At 40.5% G+C, this 15,000-nt stretch overlaps 2 protein-coding genes and 1 pseudogene across 2 annotated transcripts in view; 2 read left to right on the forward strand and 1 right to left on the reverse strand.

The window, feature by feature from the left end:
* The window catches only part of LOC137981048 (uncharacterized), a 1,698-nt gene extending 334 nt beyond the window's left edge, over positions 1-1,364 (forward strand). The window contains exon 1 of the mRNA XM_068828415.1: positions 1-1,364. This exon is cut by the window's left edge and continues 334 nt beyond it. Within this exon, the coding sequence (XP_068684516.1) occupies positions 1-1,364 (1,364 nt within the window).
* Positions 1,365-6,267: 4,903 nt separating this feature from the next.
* On the forward strand, positions 6,268-9,886 carry LOC137978752 (tRNA (guanine(6)-N2)-methyltransferase THUMP3-like; annotated as a pseudogene).
* A 286-nt stretch (positions 9,887-10,172) lies between these two features.
* The window catches only part of LOC137978751 (proline-rich protein HaeIII subfamily 1-like), a 6,919-nt gene continuing 2,091 nt past the window's right edge, over positions 10,173-15,000 (reverse strand). Inside the window, exons 3-4 of the mRNA XM_068825801.1 lie at positions 13,316-13,496; positions 10,173-11,245 (exon numbers count right to left, since the gene is read on the reverse strand). Of these exons, the coding sequence (XP_068681902.1) occupies positions 10,770-11,245; positions 13,316-13,496 (657 nt within the window). The 3' untranslated portion in view covers positions 10,173-10,769. The remainder of the gene's footprint in view (positions 11,246-13,315; positions 13,497-15,000) is intronic.

Here is a 15,000-nt window from a genome sequence, read left to right on the forward strand (position 1 = left end):
CTATTGGATACATGTTTCATGATCAAATACGCTCTCAGCGAGGTGGGGGTGGTATTGCTCTGTTGTCTCGCACAGAACTGTTCGTGACCTTTCACACTGCTGGGGAAAAGACTTCGTTTGAGTTTGCTGAATATATTGTCATCTCAGGAAGCAACAAAGTCAAGGTAGCCATTATCTATCGAACACCGTACTCAGAAAAACACCCAGTAACGGTATCCACCTTTCTCGGCGAATTTACTGAATACCTAGAATCAACTGTGCTGTCATCTGAACGTCTCCTCATTGTAGGAGACATGAATATTCATGTGAACGTCCCAGATGATCCCGACGCTTTTAAGTTTTTAGATCTCTTGGAGTGCATGGGGCTCACACAACACGTGATTACACCAACTCACCGTTCTGGACACACTTTAGACTTTATCATTACACGGGACTTGGATGGCCTTGTTCAGACCACGCCCATCTCTGACAGTTTCTTGTCAGATCATTGTACTGTTCTATCTGAACTAACTCTCCGTATGCCGGCTACAACTGTTGAAGAGATCTGTTACCGGAAGACTAAGGCTATAGACATTGAATCGTTCAAGGATGATCTCAGGGAATCGAGGCTATGCCAGAATCCACCCGATGAAATTACTGATCTTGTTTCCTGTTACGGTTCAACCATGACTGGCCTTTTAGATAAACACGCTCCTCTCCAAAAGAAGACTATCACGGTTCGTCCGCGGGTTCCTTGGTTCAAGAACGAAATCAAAGAAGCCAAGCGTTTACGTAGACGGTATGAGAGAATATGGCGAAGGACGGGGCTCGAGTCAGATAGGGTTAATTTCATTAAGGCACGCAATCATACGAATCACATTATAGAGCAAGCAAGGCGTGACTATTATTTCAACCTTATTAATGAAAACGATTGTGATCAAAGAAAGCTTTTCAAGACGGCCAGTGCACTGCTAGGAGGGTCGTCACAGGAAGAATACCCCAAGCACTCTGACCCAACTTTGCTTAGTAATGATTTTGGGAGATTCTTTATACAAAAGATCGATGTCATTCGCTCAAAGCTGGATAGAATTGACTCCTCATTGAATCACCCTCACCATTCGATCAGAAGTAGCATTCAAGAGTCTTCGTTAGCTGGCACACCCTTCAATAACTTCCAGCCAATGTCGTCAGAAGGTATCAAAAAGCTGGTGCTGAATGCCCCAAACAAGACCTGCGACAATGACCCCATACCTACCAAGATTGTTAAAGACTGTATTAACGAACTCCTACCGACCATTTCCAACATGGTTAATCTTTCGCTCAGTAGTGGTCACTTTCCGGACATTTGGAAAGAGGGCTTAGTGAGAACGCCAACATGGATCTGATAAAGAAAAATCACCGGCCCGTCAGCAACCTTACTTTCCTTTCAAAAATCACTGAAAAGGCAGCTGCACTACAAATCTCCGATCACGTGTCGTCCAATCAGATGTTTCCGGAATTTCAATCAGCCTACAGAAAAAATCACAGTACGGAAACTGCCTTACTGCGCATGCGCAACGACATACTCGTCAACATGAACAAACAGCAAGTCACATTATTAGTGTTCCTAGATTTAAGCGCTGCTTTTGACACAGTAGACCATGACATATTACTGCGGCGCCTGGAATACAAATTTGGAATTAAAGATCAAGCAGTAACGTGGTTCAAATCCTATCTGTCGAATAGATCTCAGCGTATTGTAATCGGCAATGCAAAGTCGGACAGATTTGATTTGAAGTTTGGTGTGCCACAGGGCTCCTGTCTCGGCCCAATGCTGTTCTCCCTTTACACCAGTGAGCTATTTGATGTGATTAGCCAGCACCTCCCAACAGCACACAGTTATGCTGATGATACTGGTATCTATCTGGCTTTCAATCCAAATGATGATTCCAATCAAGACGCCGCCATTGCAGCAATGGAAGCGTGCCTCTGTGATATCCGTAACTGGATGATCAATGATAAACTCATGATCAACGATTCCAAGACAGAGTTTATGCTCATTGGGACGAAAGCGCAGCTACAGAAAACTAAACGCGCTACTCTAACTATCGGCGAATCCATCATCTCTCCGAGCACGGAACCCCTTAGAAACTTAGGGGCCTGGTTTGACTGCAATTTCAACCTGAACTTCAACATAACCAAAGCGTGTAGGAGTGCTTTTTTTCATCTTCACAACATTAGACGCGTCAGAAAATATCTAAGTATAGAATCTGCCCATAAATTAATCCACGCTTTCATCACAAGCAGATTGGACTATTGTAATTCACTTTTATACGGACTACCCTACTGCGCTCTCAGTAAACTGCAGCGTGTTCAAAACGCAGCTGCAAGAGTCCTATATCTAGCACCACGGTATTGCCATATCACACCTATACTATACAAATTACACTGGCTACCTGTAACGTTTAGAATAGATTATAAGATTATTATAATCACTCACAAAGCAATCCATGGTACAGCTCCTAATTATTTATCATCTCTCGTAAATTTTAAACCTAATTCTTCCTACAGCCTCAGATCAAATAACAAATATCTGCTTTCAAATCCAGATTTCAGGACCCTCCCTACTCTTGGCGATCGAGCCTTTGTGACCGCCGCACCAAAACTGTGGAATAATCTTCCGTTAGATCTTAGATGCACTTCTGATTTTAGAGTTTTTAAACGTAATTTGGAGACTCATCTTTTTAAAAAAGCTTTTTCTGATATAGTATTGTAATTTATAGACTAGATAATTATTCATTCGTGTAATTTTTTGACTATATAGTGTTATATATTGTTCTTTTATTGTAAGGCGCATTTGAAAACTGTATAGTTGAATTTGCGCGGTATAAATAAATTTTATTATTATTATTATTATGATATTCTAACCGAAATTTCCGGGTTTTCCGTGTAAATGGTAAATACCCCTGCAGTTCATGTTCCAGGACAGAGTAATGTCCCGGAACTTTAATATCAACACTGAATGGAGCTTGCATCCAACTGTGTTTCTGTGGCTAACGCCATCGACTTATTTGCTTCTAACAACCCTGTCACGTGAGCCACATCCCCAATACTGGGAGATACGTTGTTGAGAAAATAACGACAGGCGTGGGTAACAGTGTCAACTACGGTGGTCAACCTTTGCAGTTGGAAATGAGCAAGTCATTGAAACTGAATTCACAACAAAGCCAAGTAAAATGATTTGCTGAGATGGCATCAACTGAGATTTAGCCTCGTTTACTATAAAGCCAACAAAAGAAAGCATTTGGTAAACCTCACGTACATGAAACGAACACCCTTCACTTGACGATGCAATTACAAGGTTTCGTCAATATAATAAATGACTCTAATGTGACGAAAACGCAGGCACATGAACTCGTACACATTGTCAGGCCAACAAACCCCATGAAATCCCCCGGGTGCAGCAAATGATCAAAAAGATCAACATTTTCCATTTTGAAATGGATTTTTTGTACAAATTCATTCAAAGGTTTGAGATCAATGACTGGCCTGAATTCACCCTCACAGTGCGACACCTGGTCAATAGCTCGTTTCGCTAGGAGCTTTTCAAGTTCTGCATCAATGAGCAGAATATCAGAATCCGATAAATGCGGAAGACCAGGTAGTCTGTTTTGCCGGGGAATAGAAACAAACTACAAGCGATGTCCCTGAATAGACTCAAGGACTCACACGTCAGAGGTGATTTTAGACCACTCATCAAACCTGGCACCAGTTGTTCGAAGGGTGGATAGCGCTATCCACTGAATAACTCAATTGGTTTTGCTAGTGTTTATCCGCTGGATAGTGATTTATCCGGTGGATAGCGTTATCCACCTTTTGAACAACCGAGGCCTGATGGCTAAATTACCGACGTGAGAATGGTGTAAGGTTGAACTAGCACCGCGCACCGGTGGCTCAGTTGGTTGAGCACCGGGCTGTCACGCGGGAGGTCGTGAGTTCAACTTCGGCCGGACAAACACTCAGGGTCTTTAAGTAACTGAGGAGAAAGTGCTGCCTTTGTAATTACATCTGCAAATGATTAGACTCTCTAATCTTCTCGGATAAGGAAGATAAGCCTGAGGTCCCGTCTCACAACCCTTCAATGTTCATAATCCTGTGGGACGTAAAAGAACCCGCACACTTGTCGCAAAGGGTAGGGCGTGTAGTTCCCAGTGTTGAGGGCTGTCTTCTGTGGTGTATCATGGTTGGGAGGGTAAAATGGAGGATAACCTCGTTGGGGTCCTATGTCCTATTATTGATTCACCAAGTATGTATTCATACTTAATCAGTAAATAAATAAACAAATAATAAATAAACTCATTATTTATCTGTCGCGGTTTTCCCCCTTCGGCTGGTCCCACCAGAGCAATGAAAAGATTTATCCTGAATTTGTGTCCTCTGCTTGTTTCTCCACGCAGAGGATGAGCTTAGGCGTAAAAAATACAAGCCAGAAGAATTTCCCTCTCTTCGATTTCTGCTCCTCGAATCCCGAGATTCGGAGGAGTTTGCTCTTATATTCGTAGCCACCTTATTCGCCTTCGAAATCTCATCCACAAATTTTGCTAAGTCGTCTCAGAATAACTAAGTAGTCACAGGCATTGAGGCTGAGCACAAGAACTGAAAATTCTTGCTAATTTGTTGTTTTGAGTTGAGTTAAAATAAACTATCTATCTATCTCTCTTTCTATATCTATCTCTCTTTCTATCTCTCTCTCTCTATCCTGCATGGCCCAGGAAATTAATACAATCAGTCAAAGGACCAAGGAGACTAGAAGGTTTTAAAGAAACCCTCATTCTCACCAGGCTCCTTTTGCGGGTTGAACCAGCTCCGGGCTGTGGACTGGCTGCTCTCTTGCTCGTCATCAGGCTTTTGGGCCAGCTGCTAAAGCGGTTAACCTCTTGACCGAACTCTTGATAGCTAACTACAATCTACGACATTTAATTTATATTCTGCAATAGAAGTATAAAAGACATGTATTTTATTTTCCCTTACAAACCAAGAGCGCTTACCATTCGACCAAAATTTCCGGAAATTCCGGTACAGAATCAAATGGAACGGCATGTTTTGAAAAATTTGTATCGAAAATTTCGGTCAACCTCTGGAGGTTGTCCTTTTCCTTGAAAATATGGAAATTCCGGGAATTCTCTATACCTTCTCTTCACGCTTGGTCCCAATTTCCCCCCCCCCCCCCCCCCTCTCTCTTCCCCGCGACTGGCAAGTGAAACAATTCTCTCCCCATCTCTCTTCCCCGCCACTGGCGAGTGAAACTTCCGGCAGAGCGTGCTACACTTTACAAGGGACGATTTGTCATTATTTTTGCGACACCTTTGTGTGGGTCATGAGAACGGATAAATCGCACCACCCATCAGTAAGTTAAGAACTATCCGGATTATCAAAGCACTGTTTTACTGCAAATCGATCTTTTATTGTTTTGTTGCACGGCAATCCATACTTTTAATAAACAACGGATGTATTGGCCGGACAGATTAATAGCCGCCTGGGATACTCGCATTACACTACTCGAAGTAATATCCAACCTGTTAGTGACCGTTCGCGCAGGATTTGCTTTCGCGGTGGAATTGCATTCTTCCTGTGGGCATGACCGCTCTAGAGAAACGCTCACATGTTTCCTTCGTCATGCGGAAATGACTTTGAAATTCGTCAAAAAAATATGAAGGTAAAGTGCCTTCAAAATAGTCACGGACTCGATTTAAATTTCTTCTCGTATAACTGCTTACAACTCAGAAAACCCGTTTACTCAGAGTCGTCTATAACTTCATGGCCAATATAAGTGTCGTTCCATTATTGTTATCGAGTTTGGATTTGGCACCCGCTCATGAACTCGACTGCCTGGGAACCGGTGTGGTAACCAACTGGAAAAAACCGTTCCATCCGCCGAATGAAGTTTTTGGAATGGCAAACCGGAATTTTTGGTGGAATGGTATGCGCTCACGGTAAACGCTGCCTTCTCGCGCTTTTTTTCCCGCTCTCACCGGGGGCCCGTTTCTCGAAAGTCCCGAGAACTTTTCGGGTCCGAAAAGCCATTTTTGAACCTGCCAACCGCTTGTTTTGGAAAGCCGGTCTTCTAACATGTTTTCAAGGTAACTAAAAGAAACACGACTGTGAAGTTTGACGACTTAAATCCTCTCCGTTGTTGAGATGCAAAAGAAATTGGAACACCCGAAAATTTCGGGACTTTCGAGAAACGGGCCCTAGGGCGAAAAAAGGCTCTCACACACCACGGGTCATACTGGATCCTGATTTCGTGACTGCTTACACGAAATGAAATAGACACCATCTTCCCCAGTTCAAATATGGCTGCTCCTGTTACAGTGTGTGCTACCGTTTCTACTGGATTTGAATCTGTAGCCGCGAGAGAGTGTAAAGAAAAGCTCGGCTCTACATCTGTGAGGGAAGGGAGAGGCCGCATATATTTTGAAATTCCAGTTAATTCGTTTCCTGAAATAAAAACTCTTCGGTCAGTTGAGCATCTTTTTGTTGTGGTGAAGGAATTTCAAGGCAACAACGAATTACTTGATTGCTTTAGTCCAGAGATTCTTGAAACGTTCTACAAATTACCCCAAGAATTGAAGTGGGACCTAGCGCTTTCTTTATGGAAACAGTTTACAGGATATGCTGGCATACTCTTCAAAAGGGAACTCCCTCCTGATGAGGTGAAGTTTGAGGCTCTTAGTGCAGAGCACGTCGTAAAAAAAGACTGCCAGGATACAAGAAAAGATGGTGTTGATTGGAATGTGACTGAAAACGACAACAGAGAGGCTCCAGCAAAAAGAAGGAAGCACAACAATGAAGATTGTGACAACGAGGAAGAGGTTAGGGTGAGAAATGAAACACAACTCCCTCCTTCGTTCCTGATCCTCAAAACTTCCCTTCACTCAATAAGTGCAAGCTTGAGAATAGTATAACTTGCAGTGAATCAGTGATAGGGAATGTTAGCATTGCCAACAAGTGTGAATACAAGAACAAGTACAACTTGCACTCGTTCTTGAAGTTGTGCCCTGTACGTTTTTTAAGTAAGTTTATATACAAGTTCCATATCCAGTCTTCTGAAAATACTATTATCAAGGGATGAACACATTTCATTGCCAGTTTTGAATGAGTTGCTGGTGTTTCCACTTTTTCTAGTGGAAGTCCTTCATAGTAAGCAGCGAAAAGCAAACTCAATTTCCTTTAGACAAACTCGTACTTTCCGCTACAACGTTTCGATGTAAAGTCGTTGCAGACCAACTTGCCTGGACAAGTGGAGCACACGGGGCTTCGCACTAATCAAAAGCCCAGCACTCGAACTTGAATCACACTTGTTGTCGATGCTAAAACTCTCTAGTTACACTTTTCTCACATCAGCCTCGAAGTTACACATGTAAACATGTTATCACCCAAGGTGGTAGACTGTGCCAACCGATGAAAGTTCTTGGTCTGAAACTACACATTTGTTTTTGCATCTTGGTACGTTAACATTTTGAGTTTTGTGCTGTGGCACAGAGAGACCTTTTCAGGGTATTGTGGATAGTGCAAACAAACCATTTACCATACCACCTTTCCATTAATTTACTATACAGTACATGCCTTTCCACCAACTGTGAAGTATTATAATAAACAACTTCACTCATGAATTACAATGATTTTTCTTCTTAGTTCGATTGCACATTGAAAAAATATATACCATCTGGAAGTGAAAGCCTAATGTTACCTCGATTTCGTGTTACATGCACTCGTACTGGCAAAAAACACACCTTTTCATCCCCAGAGGCTGCTGCTAAATTTGGTGGAGGTATCAATGATTGGTTTGGTTGGCCTGTGGACCTGAGTAATCCAGACATTGAAGTTCTCCTTAACATTGTTGAAAGTAATGTAGTAATTGGTGTTGCACTGACAAAGGAAAGTAGAGGAAAAAGAAATATTGCTCACTTTGGTCCAACAACATTGAAATCTTCCATAGCATACTGCATGCTGAAGCTTGCAAACATCCAAACAGGTAAGATATGAATCACTGCATACAATTTTCTAAGACTCTAACATAACATTGTTTCTTAAATCCAACACCCGTATATCATAAGATTCTAGATAATTAGTGAGCTCCTAGGATAATTTAATTAGAAGATTATGCTTAACGTACATTGTGTTCATTTGACTACGTTAATACAGTAAAAAATATTTTAGATGTTGTTGGGTACCACAGCAGGTCTTGTAAGCTAGCGATCATTAATTTTGGAATTGTAACGACTTCTGTTGTTTTTCCAAGTTAACATCATTGATTAGGTTGTTTAGTCTTTTGTTTTCGGTTTGAGTAGAGTACCTTTCAAGAGCTCCTACAATGCTCAGGATGATAGGGTCATGTTTTGATTGTCACAAAGAGAAGCTTATGTGCACTTTAACTTGGTACAATTTATTTTCATTCCTGTTGTTCAGGTGAAGTTATTTGTGACCCTATGTGTGGAGGTGGATCCATTCCTATTGAAGCTGTTCTGAATTGGCCCACATGTGTGCACTTGTGCGGAGACAATCATGAGCTGGCTCCTCCCAGAACACTAGCAAATGTTCGGAGTGCAGCTGGACAGGAGCAAAATAAATGGCAAGTCTCATTATCAGTACACAGGGACAACTTTTCTATGTTCTTGAAGTGAAGAAGATAAAGAAAATATTAAACATGGCCATGTGGGGACACAAATTTTATCTTTGAGTGCTGATAGCATAATTACATGTATCTCACAAGTGGGCACAGCAAACAAGTTAGAGATACTAATAGAATGAGAAGATAAAATTCATATCCCCAAGTGGCCATGTAATACATTCTGTATAGATACTGATGAAATGTGGAAGATTAAAAACGCTTGTTTTATGTTTTGTGTAACTAAGATATGGAAATTATGAAAACAAATCGTAGTAATGTCTAATTGAGCCATAAATATGTTTATGTAGTAGAGAACAATGTTACAGCACAAAAGTATCTTGCACGCTTTTTATTGGCTAATCAATTTACTCACCATGATGACACCTACAACTGTATAATATTACTATCCTCACCTGTGAAAGATTACCATCACCACTGCACATGGTGAAGATATGATACTTTAGTAAAAAGTAAAAACCTAATATTTCATCAGTATCTACATAATAAAGGTGGAATGATAAGAAGAACATGATTACCACTGAAATTTACTGAATAGATGCATCATGTCCAAAATTTTAGTTTCCATAAAAAGAGAATATTACTTGACAGTTAATTGTTTTTTTAAAGTTGAAGGATCTCTTAAATAGTACAGTGTAGCTGATGATTACTGTTTTAGAATGTTAATATTGTTTAGATGCCATGTGATTTTTGTGTTTAAGTACAGAAGGACCTCCATCTTTTTGTAGGGTAATGACTGTGCATTTTATTTTTCTTTAAAAATGACAGGAAAACTCCCCCTCTTGATGTTTATCAGTGGAATGTTTGCAATCTTCCTCTGAAATCCAACAGTGTTGATGTTTTTATTTCTGATTTGCCCTTTGGCAAGAAAAGTGGGTCTAAACATGAAAACTGGAAGTTATACCCTGAAGCCCTTCAGGAAATGGCACGGGTGTGTTGTGCAGGGGCTGGCAGGGCTGTGCTACTTACACAGGACAAGAGAGTGATGGGACAAGTTCTTAACAAAACAGTACAGTGGAAAAAGGACTTGACTTTGTGGATTAATATGGGAGGCTTAAAAGCAGGATTGTATGTGCTGTCAAGAACGAAAAAGTGATAACTTGATTAACCACTTGAAATGCAGAATCCACAATCCCACAAGGAAACATGACGTCCTGCCTGTTGGACTCAAGATTCATGACAATCTTAACAAAACAGTACAGTGGAAAAAGGACTTGACTTTGTGGATTAATATGGGAGGCTTAAAAGCAGGATTGTATGTGCTGTCAAGAACAAAAAAGTGATAACTTGATTAACCACTTGAAATGCAGAATCCACAATCCTACAAGGAAACGTCCTGCCGGTTGGACTCAAGATTCATGACAAATTTTTGGACATGTTGCAAAAAGTAAAGTACAGAACATTATTATTTTTGTGATGATCATCTTACCAAAAGATTATTTTCAGCGACAACAATGAGTATTTTAAATTTACAACAATGGCACTGTCCAGGCTGTGCTGAGAAAATAAACTTCAGTGGAGCAAAATCATCAATAATATTTTTATTTTACATAAAAAAATCCAACCATCTGAGTGACAAAAACCACGCCACTGTATTACCTTATACAGTGGGACCTGCATTCAAGGGACACCTTCGGGAACAGGATAGGTGTCCTCTGAATAGAGCTTGGGTTGGATGCAAAGATTAGTATGAACATTTTTCTAGGACCAAATTCTGTCCCCTGAAGGGAGGTGTCCCAAAGGAGAGGTACCACTGTACTCTTTATTACCATTCTCATTTCTTGCATATGTTCATAGCAGTGAAGTATCGAGCATATAGAGTGCACCTGTGTAACTTTGTAGCCCATTCAGTAGAGCTCCAGTGATCTGATCCGGAGGTGATGGTTTCATTTCTCACCCTCACCAGAGGTTTTCTTTGTCCTTCCTTGGGGCCATTTACATTTCTAGGGCTAATGCTCAAATGGATTATGTGGAAATAAAGATGGCACTTGAATTTAATACATGTACACTGTCTCTGCTTAAATAGCTTACCAGCAGGTTGTTACTTACCCTGTGATAAAAAGCCAACTCACAGGGTAACCAATAAAGACTGCAGTAATTAAGATTAAATTTAATATTATTCTTAGTCAAAATCACAACCAAAACTACCCCCCGAGGACCAAGAATGGTCTGAGCCCCATCCCCCAAAGCCGCCATGTCCAAATCCCCCCACAGTGTGTCCCAGCATGTAACCCATTGCAGCACCACCAACAACTCCGGCTGCAGCTCCCATCATCATGTTGTTACGACCACTATGCCGCTGCTGAGGCTGTTGAACATACACAGTCTGTGGCTTGCCACCTTGGACGTAGGTCGTATTTTGAGCAGGGTAATACTGTTGCTGTGGATATTGGCCAGCAGGAGGGTTTGGATAGTAATGTCCTGGTGGCTGCTGGGGATATGGTTGAGATGGGTAGGTAGGTTGTGGCACAGGAACACCTTGAGGATAAGGGGCATACCCTGGAGGTGCAGCCGGTGGTCCAGTTGGGTAAGGTGATGGCTGTCCATATGGTGGATGTGGCTGCGGTGGCCCTTGGGAGTATGGTGGTGGAGGACCAGCTGTTTAGAGAAAAACAGTGAAAACAAACAAATCAGCATTACATGTATCTCATTAGATTATTCTTTTATCACTACAGTACTTACCGTAAACAGTCTATTACTGGTAAGAACCATGGAAGCACAGGTGGGGGTGGGGGTGAGGGTTATTAATTTTAATTTAGCGAAATGCATTACCGGTAAGCAAAGACTAGAGTTACCATTCCCTATTTTGTATTTTGGACCAGGGCAATGACTCTCTAATATGGAGCTTTGAGTGATATAAAACATAACTAGTGTGCATGTAGTATGTTCACTAAACAAAAGAGCTATATCTAATCTTTATCTCTTCTTTATCCATGATTATTGACTATGCTTCTGCAAGTTATGTTTCCAAGCAGACAATCACCACACTCCATTATTAGGGACCTTAATTAAGCAAGATGAGGATGGCAACAAGAATGCCACAAAAGAATAGGTTTTATTAGCAAAAAACAATAGTTTTGCACGCCCTGCACGTGACTTTAACATTTTTCTTTGCCATTCTTGTCTTGACAACGACTTGAAATTATCAAATTTGGGGTCATGTGGACGACGAAAGCACCTCACGATGAATTTTCAATTTTCTGTCAAACATCCATACCATTCTCACCAATTTTATTCTTGGAATTTGAACTCACTTTTCCATGCTGAGCGACTTGGAAAAAGTTGCAAAATTATCACAGTAACAGGAAATAATATTTTTATACAATGTACTCATAACCTGCATCGTTGTCGTCCTTGGTTAAGGTCCCTATTAAAGTCTCTACAGTCCAAGGCAGAGTCTCATGGGCATTTACCTGCAAAGAACTCTTTGTATGCATGCAGGTATACCAAAATGACAATCTTTTTTTTTTTCGATCAACAGAAAGTTCAGGAGGAGAACAGCTTTCATGCAAAATTTCAATCTTGAAATAGCTTTATAACCTTGTGAAATCCTTGTTAAAAATACACACATGAAGGCTGCCATCTTGGATTATACGTGACGTCATTGAGCTCAACCTGAAGTTTTGCAGGAAGCTTGAAACGAACAAAACACCATTCATGTTGTTCACATTTCCAAGAGAAAAGTGGGATCAGCTGAGCTCACTGACATCATGTATAAATTATTATAATTATGTGAATCCAAGATGGCAGCCTGCATGTGTTTTTGGATTTCACAAGGTAAGAAAGCTATTTCAAGAAGGAAATTTTGGTTAAAAGCTGTTCTCCTCATGAACTTTCTATTGATCGATAAAAAAAGGATTGTGACTGATTGCATGACTGCATTGGCTCTATTCTGTGGTCCCAGTCGTTCAAAGTCCAGATAACTTTAACCATTGGATAATGTCACTATCCAAAAGTTTCAATGTGTGCTGAGATTCCTGTATTTGCTCACGTAACTTTGACTAGGTACTCCCAATTAAAAGCATATCCATGTAAGGGTGTGTGCGAAAACCTTGGCTGACATGAAGTACGGTATACTTTATACTCTGGATAACAGCTTATCCACTGGATAATTACATGTAGGTATCTGGCCCCAGTTGTTCAAACGATGAATAGCGCTATCTGCCGGACAAAGCACTATCCATTGGATAGTGCAATTGGCTTTGCTATTACTCATCCACTAAATAAGTGATTTATCCGGTGGATAGTGTTATCCACCTTTTGAACAACTGGGGTCTGGCCTTTAACAACATACTGAACCAGATGAACTTGAATCAACCAATAAGTGGCAAAAGCGACCACAGTTTCACATTTCCGTAAGAGGAAATTATAGCAACAACAATAGCAATGCCAACGAAAAAGGTCATCTCAAAAATAAAAATGTAACTTTGTGCCACCATGACTAATAATAATTATTTACAAAATTAATTATGATTATTCCACTTGTTCACACCCTACAATAAGGGTGAAAAATTCTATAACTGTATTTGTTTGCTTGAAAAAATTATAATTCATGTGCATCACAGCAATTTTCCTCCAATAAAATTCTTGTCCTGTGGCATTTCCACTGTCACAGCCATTATTGTTGCTAAAAATCCCTGATTAAAAAATTCAGCATCTTTACTGCACCTGCTCCCTGAGTGACTGATGGATTGAAGCCAATGGGGGGTGGGTTGGCACTAGACACAGGGCCCCTTGGTACCCCACCATAAGCTGCAGCATTTGGAGGGTATCCAGGGGCACTTGCAGCAGCACCATAAGGTGAATAGCTTGACCCTCCTGGGGGTGGCTGAGGACCTCCATAAGTAAGCTGAAAATTGAACAGAGGAAATTAAAACTAAAAAAGTAGTACACAAAAGCCAAGTGGTCCTGATATAACTTGAGCTTGGAATTTGCACAGTTGCTGGACTAGAGCCTCATTATTTTGTTAAATTATTTTACTAATGGGAATTGAGTCCAGCAAAGGATTAACCAGGGCTGGCAGTAATATGTTGCTTGTACCCAGTCATACAACTGGCGAGAACAACAAGGTTTTCCAGAGGGTTAGTAGTACTGAGCAGGGCAAACAATATGACCCTAAAAACTGACCGTTTTGATAAACAAAAAACAACTTGAATACACTGTGAACACTTATTCTGTGTATAAATTTAATCAAGAATCATTATGGCATGAATGCCAAGAAAATGTAGTACAGGAAATGGCCATCAAGTTAGCTCACAAATATTAAGAACGTAAATCAGAAATTTATAGTGAGGGCAACTTGAAAAGTAAAGAGTCACTGTACTAACGTGAGTGACATCCTCCCCTTGGAAGATCTCAACAACACTTGGCTCGTAAAAACCAGCAGAGCTACTTCGAAGCTCAAAAAGTCAAATTTCATAGGCATACCTGCTGACATTCGTAAGACAAAGATGGAGGCAAACTAGTGGACAACCGGAACCATAAGTTACCTTTGGCAACCACATGCATCTCTTACAGTAAGGACACTTGAACCGTGAACACTTGACATTTTTGTGTACATCGTTTTTTTCGACGACGAAGAAATAAAGGCTCTTCTTATGATGTATAGTGTTACATGTATAGCATTTTGTAAGTGTAAAAACATTAAATACTCTTGTCAAAAGGACGAGCCCACATTCTATAGTCACTAAAAAAATGTACAAAAAATTATCAAGTGTTCATGGTTCGAGTGTCCTCACTGTAAAATAGCTGGGGTTCTTTTAGTGTTAAATAATTATTTTAATAGGTCCTTTGTTTCTTGTAAATAGTATCACCCCAGCTTTAAAACCCCAAGGTACCTCAATATACATTGTATTCTTGCACTCAAATATGGAAGGTATAACTTTCAGAGCATACAAAATTAATTTAATCAATAGTTTCCCTGTTCCTTGTCCGCCTATTTTTGTCTCACCCCATATTTTGCACCGCCAAAACAGAAAAAACCTTCCATGTTCCCTGCACAAAACGCTTTCTACACAGGCTAGGCATAGTAGAGAAACTTTTTCTATGAAACTAATCAGTTACTGGTACTTCAAGAATGGAATACACCTGTACATGTACCAGTTAACTCGCCAACACCTACTGGTGAATTCGCCTACATAGGCAAGTTTGGTCAACAACATAGTTGAGTTTACAGTTTAGTTTCATGACAAATGTAGAACTTAGTTCAGTTCATTCAATTAAACTAAGCAAGTTCGGTTCCATCAATTTCAATCAACGCCAAAAAGAGTACATGTACCAATGACTAGTAAGTGTGCTCACCCGATGAATTTGCATTTAGTCTTCACAAAATTCGACCAACTAAGAATTTTAGT

The sequence above is a fragment of the Montipora foliosa genome, chromosome 12 (genome assembly GCF_036669935.1).
Source record: "Montipora foliosa isolate CH-2021 chromosome 12, ASM3666993v2, whole genome shotgun sequence".
NCBI classification, from domain to species: Eukaryota; Metazoa; Cnidaria; class Anthozoa; order Scleractinia; family Acroporidae; genus Montipora; species Montipora foliosa.